General features: G+C 52.9%; 3 protein-coding genes across 5 annotated transcripts in view; 2 read left to right on the top strand and 1 right to left on the bottom strand.

Annotated features, from left to right (window-relative positions):
- Positions 1 to 4,434, top strand: part of LTBP2 (latent transforming growth factor beta binding protein 2) — a 73,634-nt gene extending 69,200 nt beyond the window's left edge. For all 3 annotated transcript variants that reach the window (XM_065635595.1, XM_065635593.1, XM_065635594.1), the window contains exons 34-35: positions 110 to 259; positions 3,477 to 4,434. In XM_065635595.1, the coding sequence (XP_065491667.1) occupies positions 110 to 259; positions 3,477 to 3,643 (317 nt within the window). In that variant the 3' untranslated portion in view covers positions 3,644 to 4,434. The remainder of the gene's footprint in view (positions 1 to 109; positions 260 to 3,476) is intronic.
- Positions 4,435 to 5,070: 636 nt separating this feature from the next.
- NPC2 (NPC intracellular cholesterol transporter 2) lies at positions 5,071 to 7,240 on the bottom strand. The gene is made up of 4 exons (XM_065636141.1): positions 7,087 to 7,240; positions 6,899 to 7,006; positions 6,503 to 6,675; positions 5,071 to 5,862 (listed from the first exon to the last, which is right to left on the bottom strand). Exons 1-4 carry the CDS (start codon positions 7,169 to 7,171, stop codon positions 5,776 to 5,778), a joined length of 453 nt encoding a protein of 150 aa, XP_065492213.1. The 5' UTR covers positions 7,172 to 7,240; the 3' UTR covers positions 5,071 to 5,775.
- Positions 7,241 to 11,793: 4,553 nt separating this feature from the next.
- On the top strand, positions 11,794 to 14,533 carry ISCA2 (iron-sulfur cluster assembly 2). The gene is made up of 4 exons (XM_065636290.1): positions 11,794 to 11,868; positions 12,048 to 12,222; positions 12,441 to 12,556; positions 12,728 to 14,533. The coding sequence occupies exons 1-4, from the start codon at positions 11,810 to 11,812 to the stop codon at positions 12,900 to 12,902; spliced, it is 525 nt and encodes a 174-aa protein (XP_065492362.1). The 5' UTR covers positions 11,794 to 11,809; the 3' UTR covers positions 12,903 to 14,533.
- The last annotated feature ends 246 nt before the right edge of the window (positions 14,534 to 14,779 follow it).

Raw genomic sequence — 14,779 nt, forward strand, 5'->3', positions numbered from 1 at the left:
CTCTGAGTTGGTCCTGGCCCCTCCAGCACCATCTTGCCACGTGCCTGATGTCCCCTCCACACTTGGGCTGAGGGTCACCCTGCTCTGACACCGTCTCGCCACCTTCTAGGCCTCTACGAGGGCTTCGAGGGGCTGCAGGCTGAGGAGTGTGGGATCCTGAATGGCTGTGAGAACGGGCGCTGTGTGCGCGTCCGGGAGGGCTACACCTGTGACTGCTTCGATGGCTTCCAGCTGGACATGACCCGCATGGCCTGTGTGGGTAAGTGACAGCCAGGGCCAGCCTTGGGCCGGCCTGGGGCCAGCCCGGGCCAACCTGGGGCTGCATGGGCAGCCTGGGCCCTGCATCCCTTGGCAGCTGCCGCTCTCTGGCGGTGCCGGCCGGGACAGCTGCTGGAGGAGCCCCCGCTCTCCCTGGTGCTCCATCCCGCAGAGCTGGGCACCATGTCCTGGAGCTCACTGGCCACTTGCTGCTGGCAGCTGAGTCAGCTGATTGCTCCCTTCTTCGCATAACGCTCTTGTACATCACTAGCCACTGTTACTCTGTCCTTGCTTATTTTCTTCTACATTCACCACTGCCCTTGTGAAATTCCTCACTTTCCACACTGCCCTTATGAGACATAGTCTCTAAACCTTCTCTCTGTGTCCACTCTACATACCTGTGCCATGTCTCCATCCTTTTCATAGTGCAGCTCCCCAAGCCAGCTGAGGCCTCAGGCACTGAACAGAGCAGATGAAGACCCTCTTTCTCCTTTGGCACGGCACTTACTCCAGCTCCCAGCATCCTTACTGCATGACACGATCATGCAGCTCCTTCATACAGAACCTGTGGTCTCTGCGTCCCCAAATGCTCCTGGGCAGAATGGCTGCCTGAGCTGTTACTCCTCGTTCTGCATTTGTGCACTGTTTTCTTTTCCTTGGCCACAGGGCTTTGCACTTGCCTTCAAGGAATTTTGTCTGGTTGATTTTGGGCCACTTCTTTGTTTGATCAGAATGAGTCTGAACCCCAGGGCCCCCTCAGAGTGCTGGCATAATACACATATGTTTCATAATCATGGGGATTCTTCATTTGATTACCCTAATGACAATACCCAGTGGAGCAGAGGTCAGGACAGACCCCTGCAGGCTATGCTTTAAATGGCTTTTATTGTAACAGCCAGGTATTGGTAATTATCTTTGGAGTGTCGCTTTGCAGCCTGTTGCAGAATTGCCTCAGTTTCATCTAGACCATTTTTTCTCAGTCTTCTTGAGTGTGTCATGTGAGAGCGTGTTGAAATCCTCACTATGGCCAAGGCACATAATATCCACTGCTTCTCCCTTATCTGACATACCAGTTTTCAGGTCAGCAAAGGGAACCAGATTGGCTTAACGTAATCAGGCCTTCCACAGATCTGCACCAGCTATTTAATGACCCTGATATCCTTTGGAAGGTTATGACCTAATCACTCACAAACCTGGTCTGCTTAAGGGAATGGGGGTCAGCAGTCTGTAATTCTGGTTTCTCCTCTTTTTTTGAAAATAGTTACCAGATTTACCCTTCCTCAGGTCTCTGAGACCTCCTTTATCCTCCGTCTCAGAAAGAGTTACCAACTTTTCAGGGACTACAGGAGCATTAAGCATGTGAAGATGAGTTGCAGCAAGCCTTTAGCAATATGAAAGTGACTGCTTTATCTATGCAATTGTTGAATGTCTCCATCACAGTATGGCTTTTCCCTCCCTGTGCTCCTGCACTCTTGTTTAAACACTTCAGACATGGTCTGTGCCCTGTCTGGTCACCACAAGCATTTTATGATGGCTGGAACAAAGCCCACATTAGCTGCTCCAGCCAGCTTGGCGAGCTTTTATTTCCTCTGCCGATAAGGACCAGACCAACATTCCCCATTGTTTCCTGCTACTGTATTTACGGAGCCTTTGCTTGTTGCCTTTCGTGTCCTGGACTAACTAGCACACGTTTTACACTAGAGCCTGTCTCGTGGTTTTTTGTGTGTTTTTTTTTTTTTTTCTTTCAGCTCTCCTACGTGGTGCTTAGTCTTCCCCATGTTTTTACCTTGCTGAATTCAGGCCTTTAGAGTATCCCCGCAGCTGCCACAGTGCTTCCCTTCTCTCTTCCCCAGTAGCCTTGTTTTACTTCTCCTCTCAATTTGGTGATCCACAGCCAGCCCAGCCTGTCTGCTCTTCCCCCTTTTACCTTTCCCTGGAAGCAGCAAGACTGCCTCCCCCCAATTCCCAGGCTGTGGAGCATATGTCCCTTGATGTCCTGCCTAACACCTCTTTGGGCTTCTGAGCAAGCCCATCTCATCTATGGCAACATCCTGGTCCTGAGGTTTAGCCCAAGACCATAGTGTCCGTTCAGCCATTGTTTTGGCTGCATATGAAGGCTGCCTTGCCCTCAAGCTCTCTCATTTCACGTTTCACCTCTCTTCCTTCTCCTTCCATGACTGCTGTGCTTCCTCCCGCCGCACCAAGAGGTTTTGCTTCCAGCCTCCCTCCCTGGGGTTGCACTTCCCTTTCTTTGCTCCCTCCACCTGTGCTGGGGACAACCCGAGGTCCCTGGGGTGGCAGAGCTCTTCAGTCCTCCTGGGGTCCATCAGTCACTGCTGGGGCCTTCGGTCTTCCTTGGGTGGCCAGCTGAACCCATTAGCTGCTCCCCACTCCTGCTCCCTGCCAGTCTGCAGGGTTTGAGGCTGGAATTTGTGGTCAGAGGGCTTGGACCTGCTTTGGCAGGTAAGGATTTGGGCTCTGGAGGTCCTGTGGGTGCAAACAAGGGCTCTGGCTGCACAAGGATGCCCTGCCCAGCTGATGGCCCCACCACAAATTGGGGTAGCTCTGGCAGGGTTTCCAGAGAAGCACATTTAGCAGAGCAGACCCATCGCAGTGAGGCAGCTGCTGTGGGACTTGTGTGCAGGCTCTAGCCCAGCGGCAAGCCGGCCGAGTGAGCCCTTTGGCACAGTTTGCAGGTTAATAAAACAAGCTCTTGTTTGCGTAGCGCGAGGTCCCTCTGTGTTCTGGTCCTGGAGGTGATAATCGGCCTCTCAGGGCCACCATCATCTGCCTCCTCAGCCTTGTTGGATCAGGAAAGAGCGTTTTCCGAGGCTGGAGTTGGCCTTTCTCCCAGATCTTATGCTAGCACAACTTATCAGCAGGAACCTGCCAGTCTGGGGGGTGTCACCAGCAATAGACCACGGGTGGGAGCTTATCTGGTGTGCATTGCTGGGGGGGCAGGGAGGGCTCCCTCCTGTGCTGGGGGATGCCAAATGCTGGGGGTATCACCCTTGGGGACTGAGGGGGCTCTGCAGATGTGCTGAGGGGTGTGGGAGGCTGGTGGGGTCACGGTTGGCATCCTGGAGGTGCTGGATGGGGAGCATGGAGCACCTGTGGGGGAGGGCTGGGAGAGTGGCAGGGGCACAAGGAGATGGTGGCTGTGGGATGGGGCTGTTCATTGTGCCACCAGCTCACCTCTATCCTTCTTCTCCTTGCAGACATCAACGAGTGTGAGGAGGTGGGTGGCCCCGAGCCCTTGTGCCGGGGTGGCACCTGTGAAAACACGGAGGGCTCCTACCGCTGCCACTGCTCGCCAGGCTATGTGGCCCTGGCCCGGTCCCACCACTGTGTGCCCCAGACAGCCCAGAGCCCAGCAGCAGCGTAGCTCTTGGGGAGTGGGGCTGAGGGTGTTCCCATCCAGCGTGCGACTCTAGCACCTGGGACCTGGCAGCATGGAGAAAGGTCCCCCGGGGCTGCGGGTGCTTCGAGGCTCTTCGCTCCTTCCCCTCCAAAGCGCACAAGTTCCCTGCCACCTCTCTACAGGCCAGGGCTGAGCTCTCAGCCTCTGCAACCCCCTCCACCCTTCAGCTCCTGCTGCAGCAGAGCCCGCCCCAGCTCCCAACACCCATCGCTTCGCCCCCTGCCGTGGAGGCTCACAGGACACCTTCCCCTGCCACACAGCCTCAGCCTCTCCCCTTTGCCCTGCCTAGAAAGGGGGTTCATCTCCCCACCACTGCTGCACTGACCTAGCGACAAGCCTCACCCGTGCCGCAGGTGCTGGCCCCGCTCCTTGTGAAGCATCCACCCCTAGGCCAGAGCTTTGACAGGGGGAGTCAACCCCAGCTTTCTAAAGCTGCTGCCTAACCTTGGGGCACGGTGGAGAGGTCAGAGGGGCCCCAGGGCGAGCTCTCCCTGCAGCCAGCCCAGGCACATCCCTTAGCCCCACACTTTGCTGTTGTGCCCCACGCTGGCTGGGCAGAAGGACATGGGGGCAGGTCCAGCTTCCTTTCTGTAAAGTTGTTGGTGACTTTTTTTTTTTTTTTTTTTAAACTGAGTCTGCTGGAAACTTCTCTCATGTTGTTAAATAAAACATTTATCTTGGGCCTCTATGGCTCAAGACACTGGGGCTGGTCACAACCATGCTTGTCTTGCCTCTGCCAAGGGGTACCCAAGCCATGTCCTCCCTGTTGGTCCAGCCTGGCAAGGCCACCCTACTCTCATAAGCCAATTCTTACTCCTCTCACGCTGGCACCCAGCCTCCTCCTGCTCCTGAGCCAGAGCAGAGATACTCGCCAGGCCAAATACTTATCTCCTCAGCCCAGCGCCAGTCACAGGAGCCAACTCCAGCCCCCACTGACAGCACAGCAGTTGTGGCCGCTCACACTCCGACTTGTTCACGCAGGAGTGCGCTGCAGCTTAAGTGTGAGAGCATGCAAGTTTCTGCACTTGCCAAGAGCCCTTAGGCGCATCTGGGAGCTGCTTTTCCAGCCCCAGATCCCTCACTAGAAAGGCCTTTACCTATGCTGCAGCAAGCATGGCCATGTTCTACACCACCACCTCCTCAGGGAGCCTTTGCACAATTTCAGTCCAGCACAAGACCGGCAAGGCAGGAGCACAGCCAGACGTCGCCAGCTGCACACCCTGGCAGCCAGCAGCAGAGATGCCTGGCTGCTCACACCTCACCCACACTCAGGCCAGTGTACCACCCCCATCTGTGCCTTCAGCTGAGAAGAGCAGCCCAAGCCCAACTAGAAGAGGCCCAGCCATTATGCTTTTCCTCCTGCTCCTTTCCATTCACAGAAGACAACACAAGCAGATTTTATCTAGCCTTTATTAAAAAGAAAGTTATAAAAAGAGGTTCAGGAGCTCCCAGCAGCTCCAAGTTAGTAGCAATGCAAACCATTGGTTAGAGAAAGAATCATCCCTGCAGAGACATCAAACGCCACTCGGCTTTGCATCCACGAGAAAGAAGTTTTCCCAGCTGCAGTCCTGCTGGCTTGAGCAGGGGCCGAGGACAGAGCAGACTGCCAGCTCAGGGAAAACCTCCTCTCCTTCAGCTGCATAGATGTCAAATGCAGGTCCCAGGGGCATCCCGGTCATGATGGAGCAGGAGAAGCACAGGAAGGTGGATGCAGCTGGTGTTCTAGAAGAGGCACTGAAGGGTTACCAGGTAGCAGCTCAGAAACCAGCCAGCTTCATTGCAGAGAAATTCCTTTGCGAGGACAGACAGCTCCATTTCAAACAACTAAAACTCCTCCACAGAGCAGCTGGAGGACAATGCTCAGTCACTCCTGCAGCAGACACTGCTCCCCCTTGAGCTGCTGAGAACACTCCAGAGGGGTCTAAATGGGGTAAAAGCCCTCTGCCCACAGCTGACCTTGCAGGAACACAGTACTGGCAGCTCAGAGGCTGCAAAGCTCTGAAGGAAGCAGTAAGAAATGCTTAATATATAAAAGAATTTGGCATGTGTTGTCTTCTGTTTTTCCCCTTCCCAAGCCCTACTCATGGCAGGGCTCCTCAGCTGGTGATCTGAACTGGTATCTTCCAGCAAAACAACAGGTGGTCCTGGTCATCAACCAGCTCCCACTTCACAATCAGTTTAATCTGAAAGAGAGAGAAAAGCAGAGGGAAGTGAGAGTGTTCAGGAGACCGTAAGGCAAGTACATGGAGGGGTTCAGTTGTTACTTCTGTGGAGCAAGGAGGTCCTGGGGGCTCTGAGCAAAGAGGACAGAGCCGGGGCATTGCCCCACTGCCACGCTCATGTGGTGGCTCCTGGAGTATCTCACATGGATAGAGGGTTCTGCTGCATGACACAGGAGACCTCCACACAATGCACGTGGATCTCTACTCTCTGAGTAAGCAGAGAGTGGAAACACCCTCCAGCCTCCCAGCTGAACTGCACCCCGGAGCCAAGCATCCCCAGTTTGGGAACATGCGGTTGAACACAGCAGGCTCTGCAGGGAGGCTACACATGGCCATAGAACAGAATGGGCAGATACTTGGGCACCTGAAGCCGCTTTCTCAGCAGCTAGAGTCAGGCTGCTTCTTCTGCTGAGTCTGTCCCAAAGCGGGAGTTGGAGACAGAGTCATACTCACAGCAGAAGTGCCACCAGATAGCCTGAGGAGTCTTCTAACCTCTTTCCCACCACCACAAGACAAGGTGTGCTTCCTTAAAGACAGGTGGTGGGACAGTCCCAGGAAGGGTAGCAGCTCCAAGGAACAGACCAGCTGCCTGCTTACTTACATTGGGGTACTCGCTCTTCACAGGGAGTTTATTCAGGTAGCTGTAGGAATGACCCTTCTGAATAGGGCACTGGATCCCAGACTTGCATCCATCAGGCTCAGGAATGGGAAAGGGTATGTCCACGTGCAGCATCTCGCCATACACCTTTGCTTTGCTGCCCTGACTCTCGATCTCTGAAGAACAGAGAAGTGCAAGCTCGGCACTGGAGCAGGGAACACATTCCAATCTTATGCTCCCCCCTTGACAAACCCCAGAGGCTGTGAGAACACAACTAGGTAACACTCTTCCTCCCCATCCACGTCTTCCCACCCAGACCCCTCTCCAGCCACCCCTCTCCAAGCAATGGGACACAGAGGCACTCACCCCGGGCACCCCAGCTGGGGAAGCAACACTTACTGCTGGCGAAGGTGACGTTGACGCTGTAGGATGTCCCTTTGACGAGCTGGCAGGGCTGTGTGGGGCAGGGGCTCACGTTCACCTCTTGGATGCTGCCGTCTTCGGAACCTGCAAGGAAGGGCCGGGCTTACCGGGCCTTCTACGCCCGCCGACCGCCCCGCTGCCTCCCGCCGCCCCCGGCCACTCACCGCAGTCAACGAAGCGGAGGGGCTCGGCCAGGACGCTGGCGGCGGCGCCCAGCGCCAGGAGCACGGCGAGCGAGGACTGCACCATGGCGGCGGCGGGAGCGGCGGCACCGGGAACGGCGGCGGCTCCTCCGCGGCGTCACATGAGCGCGGCGGCCCCGCCCGCCGGTCAGCTGGGGCGGCCCCGCCCGCGGGGCCGGGCCGGGGCGGGGCCTCCGCCGGGGGCTCCCTTGGCGGCGGGCGGGACTGCTCCCCTACAGTCACGGGGCGTCCGCATCAGGAAAACGGCGACGGAGACACCACCGCGAGTCCCTCGGTACCGGATGGGACAGGACGACGAGGGAGAAGTAGTGGGGCTGTGCTGAAACTGCAGCGTCTGGACGGACAGACAGACAGACAGCCTCTCCAGTCCCGCTGCTACTGGAAATCCCCGCTGCTGGGCTGCGCTGGGGCACGCAGTGCTGCGGGGCAGCAGCTGGAGGACAAGCTCACGTCCAGCCAGTGCCTGGGAAGCTCTTTTCAGTACCTCCACTGAAAGGGGGAGAAAATAAAATCAAGCAGCTAATGTAGTAGACCAGCCTGTAGCCTTGTTTGTTACTTGTTCTATATGTGATGTTTTGTATGTTGAAAGGTGTCTGCGTAACCTGAGTGCGAAGAGTGATGACTACTCAGTAATCAGTGTGGTTGCTGTCTTTCACAGCACGTAAAACTCCTGCTTCTCAAACTTGTGAAACACTGCAGACTCCCAGCTTTGTGCTGTGGATGCCGACACAAACCAGAGGATGTTTAAGACACTTCAGTGAGTGTTTGACCCAAGCTAAAGCTTACAGCTTCTCACCAGTTTCACATGGTAGCAAGTGTTACCCTTAGCAGGGTCGTAACAGGAACACGACAGAGATAAAGGCATATGAGCGCTGATTTGGTAGGAACGTGGCAGAGCTGACACAGCTTCTCCTGTCAGACCTGTGTCCCAGTTCGGCATCTGCCTGCTCAGCTCCAGCTGCGCTGCCAAGTGACTCGGAGGTGAACCCCCCACGCTTTGCTCAGGCTTTCCACAAAGGGTGTCACACCAGAGGTGTTAGCAGTGCATCTCTCTGCTGAGCAATTCAGCTCCTCAGAAGAAAAAAAAAAACCCACACAACAACAAACCTGTTCCTTTAGAAAGCAGAGTGGGACTTTTATTTTATTTTTAATATCCTGAACAAGCATTCAGTTTGCAGAGGCTTCAAGCAAGCAGATCAGGGTGCTTACAGCAGCCCTATCAAAAGAATAAAGAAAAAGACGACCCTAAGGCCCTGCTGAGGCTAAGCCCACCTAGCACACTTCATAACCGACCCAGATAAAGTTGTTTCCTTGCGCTTGGGAACTCATGCCCTCAGAAAGGCTTTCCTTCTCCCCATCCTTCAAGTCTCACAGATGATAAACAAAGCTGCCTATCTCACTGCCGGGAACAGAAGTGCGGTCGGGTCAGAGCAACACCATAAACCACTGTCACACGTTCACAGGATAAGCGGTGTCATGCTTGGGAGCAAATTGCACAATGCATCAAATTGGGATGCCTCCCTGTGAAATGGCTCTCCGGCTATCTTTGCTTCACAGATGCTTTTGCACAGAGCCAGCATCTATATATGTACAAGTCTACAAGTATTTAAAAGGCTTTGAACTAAAAAGAATTGCATGTAGGATCAGAATTAACATGTTTATTCCCCCTTCGGAAGTAGATTAATAAAAAGCCTAATAAGTCTAAGTTTGTAAAACTACAACCAAGGCTTTTACACAAGAAAGCAGCAGAAACCTTCTGCCCAAGGTTTTTAGCTGATACCACACATTACCACCACACCAGTTTTGCAATAACAGCACTAAAGCTTAGATTCTCCAGGGCAGCACACGCATCATAGGCCAAACAGACCTTGCTTTTAGGTACACGGCCCTTTTGACATCTGATACAAAACGTGGGTGCCCAACTCACCTTGGAGGCCAACATTTCACCAGAACACTTCAGAAAGACTCAATTCAGCATTAGGCTGGCCTCATCATTTTGCAGACAGGGCTCCTTCCAAATTACCAACATCAGGGGGAGCTTGTGCCAAGGTGCAGAAACACCAGGAAAAAAGGCTAAGAACACCAACAGAGAAATTATTTCCAGTGAAACAGATACCAGAGTTTTTCATTTCTATAATCCAACCAACTCTATTACACGAGGAAAAAGTCTAGGGTTCCATTTTATGAGCTACCCACACCCGATGAATCCAGCCCCCTCTAACTGCATTGCACTCACAGCTTGGTAAACAGATGCACCCGCAGGCATTATAGCAGCAGTGAATACAAGTCGGGTTTTCAGGAAAATCCACATACAGACACTAATCAACGTTACTGGTCTTTCAGCCAGAACACGTTCCCTGTGCTGTGGTTCATCTGAATTCACATTGAAATGCATCACAAGCCATTCTTGCATTCAACACCACACCAGAGGTTTTATTATTACCAGTTTCTGAAGCACTGAAACAAGCTCAGTTTTCCACCAAAACAGATACAAGACTATTTAAGCATTGCAGAGGGGAATAGACTAAAATATCTGGAGAATCCAATGCACAGACAAATCTCTTCAATACAGTGTGCTTAAAGAGAGCTAAAGGAACTCACCAAACCCAGATACCACAGACCCAATTAAGAAGGAGAAAACAAAACACAACCAAACCTAAAATCAGATTACATCAAACAATCAGGAACACAATGACTAGCTTGGGAAGGAAAAAAACCTAGACCATAACCCTGAGTGAGAGAAAAATACCACTATACCACATAGCTGGCAGAAGGAAGGAAAAAAAAATAGACAGCAATAAGAAAGAGGTGCAAAGAAGTAGCTGTTCTCTTTAGTTACACTCACCTCTCCCAGCTACTCAAAAAATTTGCCCCCAGCACCTAAATCACTCCTCAGCATAGTGGATTATTAATTACATTAACTCTGAGTGAGGCCAGCTGGCCTCTTTCTGATTCTTTCAGTCTGCAGTAGCCATCTGAGCAACATCCCAAAATGCCTTAGAGGGACTCGTCACATTTCTGACACTTAACACTGGTAAAAATGAAGGCAATTAGAAGTGTCTATTTTGGGGGACTACACCCATTCTCCAAAAGGTGTTCACAGTGAATGCAGTCACAGCATGGGGAAATGCCATGGGATCGGTCTAACACACCCCACAGGCAAGAGTGGGTGTGATCCCCCACGAGTTCTTGATTCGCTCCTTAAAAGTCATCTGCTTTGATAATAACTAGAGAAACACCTCAGTGTGTTTTTTAAAAAACATTAAGTGTCCTAATATGCCTGATGAAGATTCATCAGCAGTTGCAGGTACCTGCACTAATACCAGCCCCCCTGGGACCCTGCCTGTGAAACTTCCGTGGCTTTATCCTGACATCATTAGTCAACCCAAGAGCAAGCAAAATAAACAGCTCAAACTGGTCTTTATTTACATGCTGAGGGTGGGACAAACAAGCAAAAGCATGTGGTTGCAAAAGCATCGCCTTGCTTGGAGTGGAACGGTGAGAAAGCAAACCACTGCAGGGTCCCGAGGTCCCCTGACATTGAATCACCCCCTCCTGCTGGGATGTCAGGTTTTCCTTGACCATCCCACCTGCGTGACGCTCCACAAGCCTGGCCGAGGGCGAGGAACAGGGTTCCTCCCCCAGAAACACATGAGGAAGAGACAAAGGCTTTCAACTGCAGGCACATCTGCAAGCGACCGGCCTGACTGCCATCACATGGCGGGTGATCGGGAGGAGGCGAAACCGCCGAGGGCAGCTGCGGGGGAGCCCGCCGGCCCTGCCCGGTGCCCTGGGGCCCTGCTTCGGCCCGAGGGAAGCGGGAGCTGAGGGGACGGATGGCGGGGGCTGAGCATGTCTCAGTGGCACCAGGGACACAAGCAGCCAGCCGAAGGAAAACCGGCCCCCATGGAGATTCCTGAGCTGAGCCCCCGCCTGACAAGGAGAGCAAGCCAGAAAAGGTCGGGGAAACACCCTGAGAACCCGTCAGCCCAGCCCCACGTTCACTGCTCCGCTCGCCCAACTCCCCTGCAGCAGCAGCTCGATCCCTCTCAGGGTCAGAGAATCGTAGAATCATTTCAGTTGGAAGAGACCCTCAGGATCGTCGAGTCCAGCGATAACCTAACCTTAAATCTGGCACTAAACCATGTTCCTGAGAACCTCGTGTAAACACCTTTTAAACACCTCCAGGGATGGTGACTCCACCACCTCCCTGGGCAGCATGATCCAGGCTCTCTGGGTCCTGCTCGGGATAAACAATCTTCACAGCTAATTCCAGGGCAAACGTGCTCTGCTGGAGAGCACTGCGTTATTTATTTGATTATTCTTTATTGGTTTATTGCTGTTAATTTTCCTCCATGACTGTCATCACTCAGGGAAGCAAACACTCTCAAGAGCAAACAAGCAGCTTCGTGCCCCTGTGCAAAGCTCCAGCGGCTTTTCTGGCTTTACCGAGCCAGCAGCTGAGCTGTGCCCGCGGAGGGACGCGGCCCCGGTAACACACTGCGCAGCGCGGCCGGGTCGGCCCGCACGGCGGGTGGAGGCGCCGCCGCCCCGGCCCGGCGGGGCGGGCACCGCGTTGCCTGGCAACCCCCGCCGGCGCAGCGCTTCCGCCATGGCGGCCCTCGCCGGAAGCGGCGGCGGCGGGCAGCCAATGGGCGGGCGGGGGCGGGGCGCTGGGGGCAGTATGGCGGCGCCGGGGGCACTGGGGCGCTGGTGGAAGTTGGCGCTGGGCGGCTGGACAAGGTATCGCACCGCGGCGGGACCGCTTGGTCCCCTGGGCCCGTCGGAGGCTGTGGTGTGTCCCTGAGCGTCGCCGCTCTGCGGCAGGGCGTGGTGACTGGGGGGGCTGGCGGCGGCTGTGGGGGCCGGGCCCGCTGCCCGTACGGGGGCTCCACTGAGCCTCCCGCTTTCCTCCTCTCCAGAGGCCGCTGGTGTTCCGCCCCGCTGTGCCCAGGCCGAGCGCTGCCGAGACCCCCGCCGGGTCCTGCCTGTGCAGTTGCCCGGCCGCTGCGGTGGGCATCGTCCTCCTTCCAGCCGGGCCCCACGGAGAGCGACCCGGGCGAGGGACAGGTCTTCCTCAGCGAGAGCTGCGTAAAGGTCAGACACACGGTGTGAACTGTGGGGTTGTCATGTGCGGGGATGGGAATTGGACTCGATGATCCTTGTGGGTCCCTTCCAACTGTGAAAAGGTGAGGACCCCGGGAGGAGCTCAGGTGCCTCTGGGAGGGACTTCCAAGCTGCCTGGCCTCCCCTGGTGTTTGAGTGTTTGCCATTGTGTTCAGCAGGTCTCTTAATCCTCTTCCTTTACTTTGCAGAGGCTGCTGGAGATCACAGAAGGTTCAGAGTTTCTTAGGCTGCAGGTGGAAGGAGGTGGCTGCTCTGGATTCCAGTACAAGTTTTCCTTGGACACAGTTATCAACCCTGATGACAGGCAAGGGCAAAGGGGTGTAGTAGTGATCGGGTGTGACTGTTCTTTGCAAAGGTGACATGATAGTATCTTGCACTGAAGGGAAGAAGCATGTGAGATAATGAAAGTGCTCAGGCTGTGCTTCTCTGTCGAGTCTGCAATATGGTTAATGTTTAATATGCTGCTTTTCTGCAGGGTGTTTGAACAAGGTGGTGCGCGTGTGGTCGTCGATGTGGACAGCCTGGCCTTTGTGAAAGGTTCCATGGTGGACTTCAGCCAGGAGCTGATTCGCAGCTCCTTCCAGGTGGTGAGCAACCCCCAGGCAGAGAAGGGTTGCTCGTGTGGGACTTCCTTCTCCGTCAAATTCTGACTGGACTTCCTATGGATGGACGCTGTCTGCAGACACTTCCTGGCAGTCTTCAGAGAGTTTTGCTTGTTCATTTTCCAGCTGCTCCCTCTCATCCCCCTTGTCCTGTAACACAACTGTTACACGTGACTCAGGCTCCATGCAGACATGCACACAGCTGATCTCCAAGACTTGTTGGCTCTTCCTTCAGAAACATGAAGTAGCCATGAGCACGCACATGGGAACATCTTCAGCACCTTGTAAACCACCAGCCAAGTGGTGCTGTCTACCTGTCTGGAACGTGGAGCCACTTAATCACTTGTCTCTGCAAGAGATGGCTGTGTATATACATGTGTGTGTGTTTATTGAAAGTTGTTACTAAAAACAAGCCTTTGAGGTTGATTGGTATTGCTCCTGCATTCCCGTGTGGGTAGAATTTGGGTTCTTTCAGGCTACTGTTGCTTATCCCTTGTCTTCCAGCTGAGTGGGACTCAGTCTCTCTTCCATACACCTCTCAGTGTTGCTGGTTCTCCACTCCCCAGCTCAGTGGGCTTTTCCAGAGACTTTGCTGTTCTCTTATCCAGCAGGCTTATTTCAGTCCCAGAAACCTACAGTGGTTTTGCTTGGATGAAAGATTTTACTTGTTCAGAGTAAGTGAAGCTGAAAAATTGCAGTAGGAGGAATTAATGGCATATTTCTTTTATTTAAAAAAAAAAGAAAAAGCTTGTGTGTGTATATATATAAATAAAATACACAGCCCTCCCATCCCCTAGTGCTATTTTAGACTGTTCCTAGACCTGACTTGGAATTTTAGGTCATACAAACTCTTGGGTTTCATAACGTGTCTGCTGCTTTCCCTTCCCAGCAGGAAGGGACATTCAGCTGACACAGACTGATCTGGAGTACTGTTTAAGGGTTCTCAAGTTCTTTTGACTTATTTATCTGGGAATCTTTTCCACAAATTGCTTCACTGTTTAATCTGTGTCTAACTTGTGCCTGGTTTGATGAAAGAATGAAACAGCTCTTTTTCCTTTCTGAAACTCCCATGGAAAGGGAAATGCAGAAATTTCCAGAAGAACATCCTTTTGATTAGTTGTTTTCTGTAGTGTTTTATCTGCCACTAGGTGTCTTTTAAATCAAAGTGATTCACCTGCTTCTGGGTGAAAGGAGAGATGGGGAAGCTATTTTTGTTCCCTCTCTTGTGTTTTATCTGATCATAACCAAATTATTTAAGACTCAAGTCTTTCATGTGGGTCTGGGAGCACTGCATTACTTTGGTCTCAAGGAAACTGCTTGTGGCAAATCACGAGCTTTTTACAACTCCATGCCACAGCCAGTTTTGTTGTGAAGCTTCCCAAATGCCTTTCTGAACTCGTCAGCAGTGTGTACATTCAACGCTGATCTGCCTATTGATTTCTGGTGCTCAGATAGTTGATGGCCAGCTAGTTTCAGTTTTATCTGTAGATGTTACGGGAGTTTGTGTGTGATCTGTTCTGTCTTTGTCACATGGGGAATATGGATGGGATTTGAAGCAGCAGCTCTTTTGGTTTAGTCCTTTCCATTTCCTTTTCCTGCAGTCAATAAGTTCTACCTAGTTATGTTGCTATCAAAGGGAGCTGCATGTTGCACTGTTCCATTTTGTACAAGGGAGTAAAAGGATGTGATTAAAAGACTTGTCTCAACCCCTGCAGGATGTTTTGGCCCTGCCCTTATGCTCCCAGGTCTTGAATGTGATGTCAGCCAGAATTGCCCTTGAAAAGTGTAAGAATTAAAAGTTCGCGCAGGTAGAAGACATTAGCTAAACTCAGTTTCTTTCAGCTGGATAACTGAGCAATGAAAGCTGACGGGAAGAATTGCTTTCTGAACCAGAAAGTACAGATCCATTCTTCATCTGTGTCAGA

The sequence above is a fragment of the Caloenas nicobarica genome, chromosome 5 (assembly GCF_036013445.1).
Source record: "Caloenas nicobarica isolate bCalNic1 chromosome 5, bCalNic1.hap1, whole genome shotgun sequence".
Classification (NCBI taxonomy): Eukaryota; Metazoa; Chordata; class Aves; order Columbiformes; family Columbidae; genus Caloenas; species Caloenas nicobarica.

What these genes read in the sequence shown, in the direction of transcription:
- NPC2 (XM_065636141.1), bottom strand. Translation starts at nt 7,171, where the DNA reads ATGGTGCAGTCCTCGCTCGCCGTGCTCCTGGCGCTGGGCGCCGCCGCC. An exon ending in CCTCCGCTTCGTTGACTGCG is followed by an intron (nt 7,007 to 7,086) that starts GTGAGTGGCCGG and finishes CCTTCCTTGCAG; the next exon opens with GTTCCGAAGACGGCAGCATC. An exon ending in TGAAGAGCGAGTACCCCAAT is followed by an intron (nt 5,863 to 6,502) that starts GTAAGTAAGCAG and finishes TCTCTCTTTCAG; the next exon opens with ATTAAACTGATTGTGAAGTG.
- ISCA2 (XM_065636290.1), top strand. Translation starts at nt 11,810, where the DNA reads ATGGCGGCGCCGGGGGCACTGGGGCGCTGGTGGAAGTTGGCGCTGGGC. An exon ending in GCGCTGGGCGGCTGGACAAG is followed by an intron (nt 11,869 to 12,047) that starts GTATCGCACCGC and finishes CCTCCTCTCCAG; the next exon opens with AGGCCGCTGGTGTTCCGCCC. An exon ending in GTTATCAACCCTGATGACAG is followed by an intron (nt 12,557 to 12,727) that starts GCAAGGGCAAAG and finishes GCTTTTCTGCAG; the next exon opens with GGTGTTTGAACAAGGTGGTG.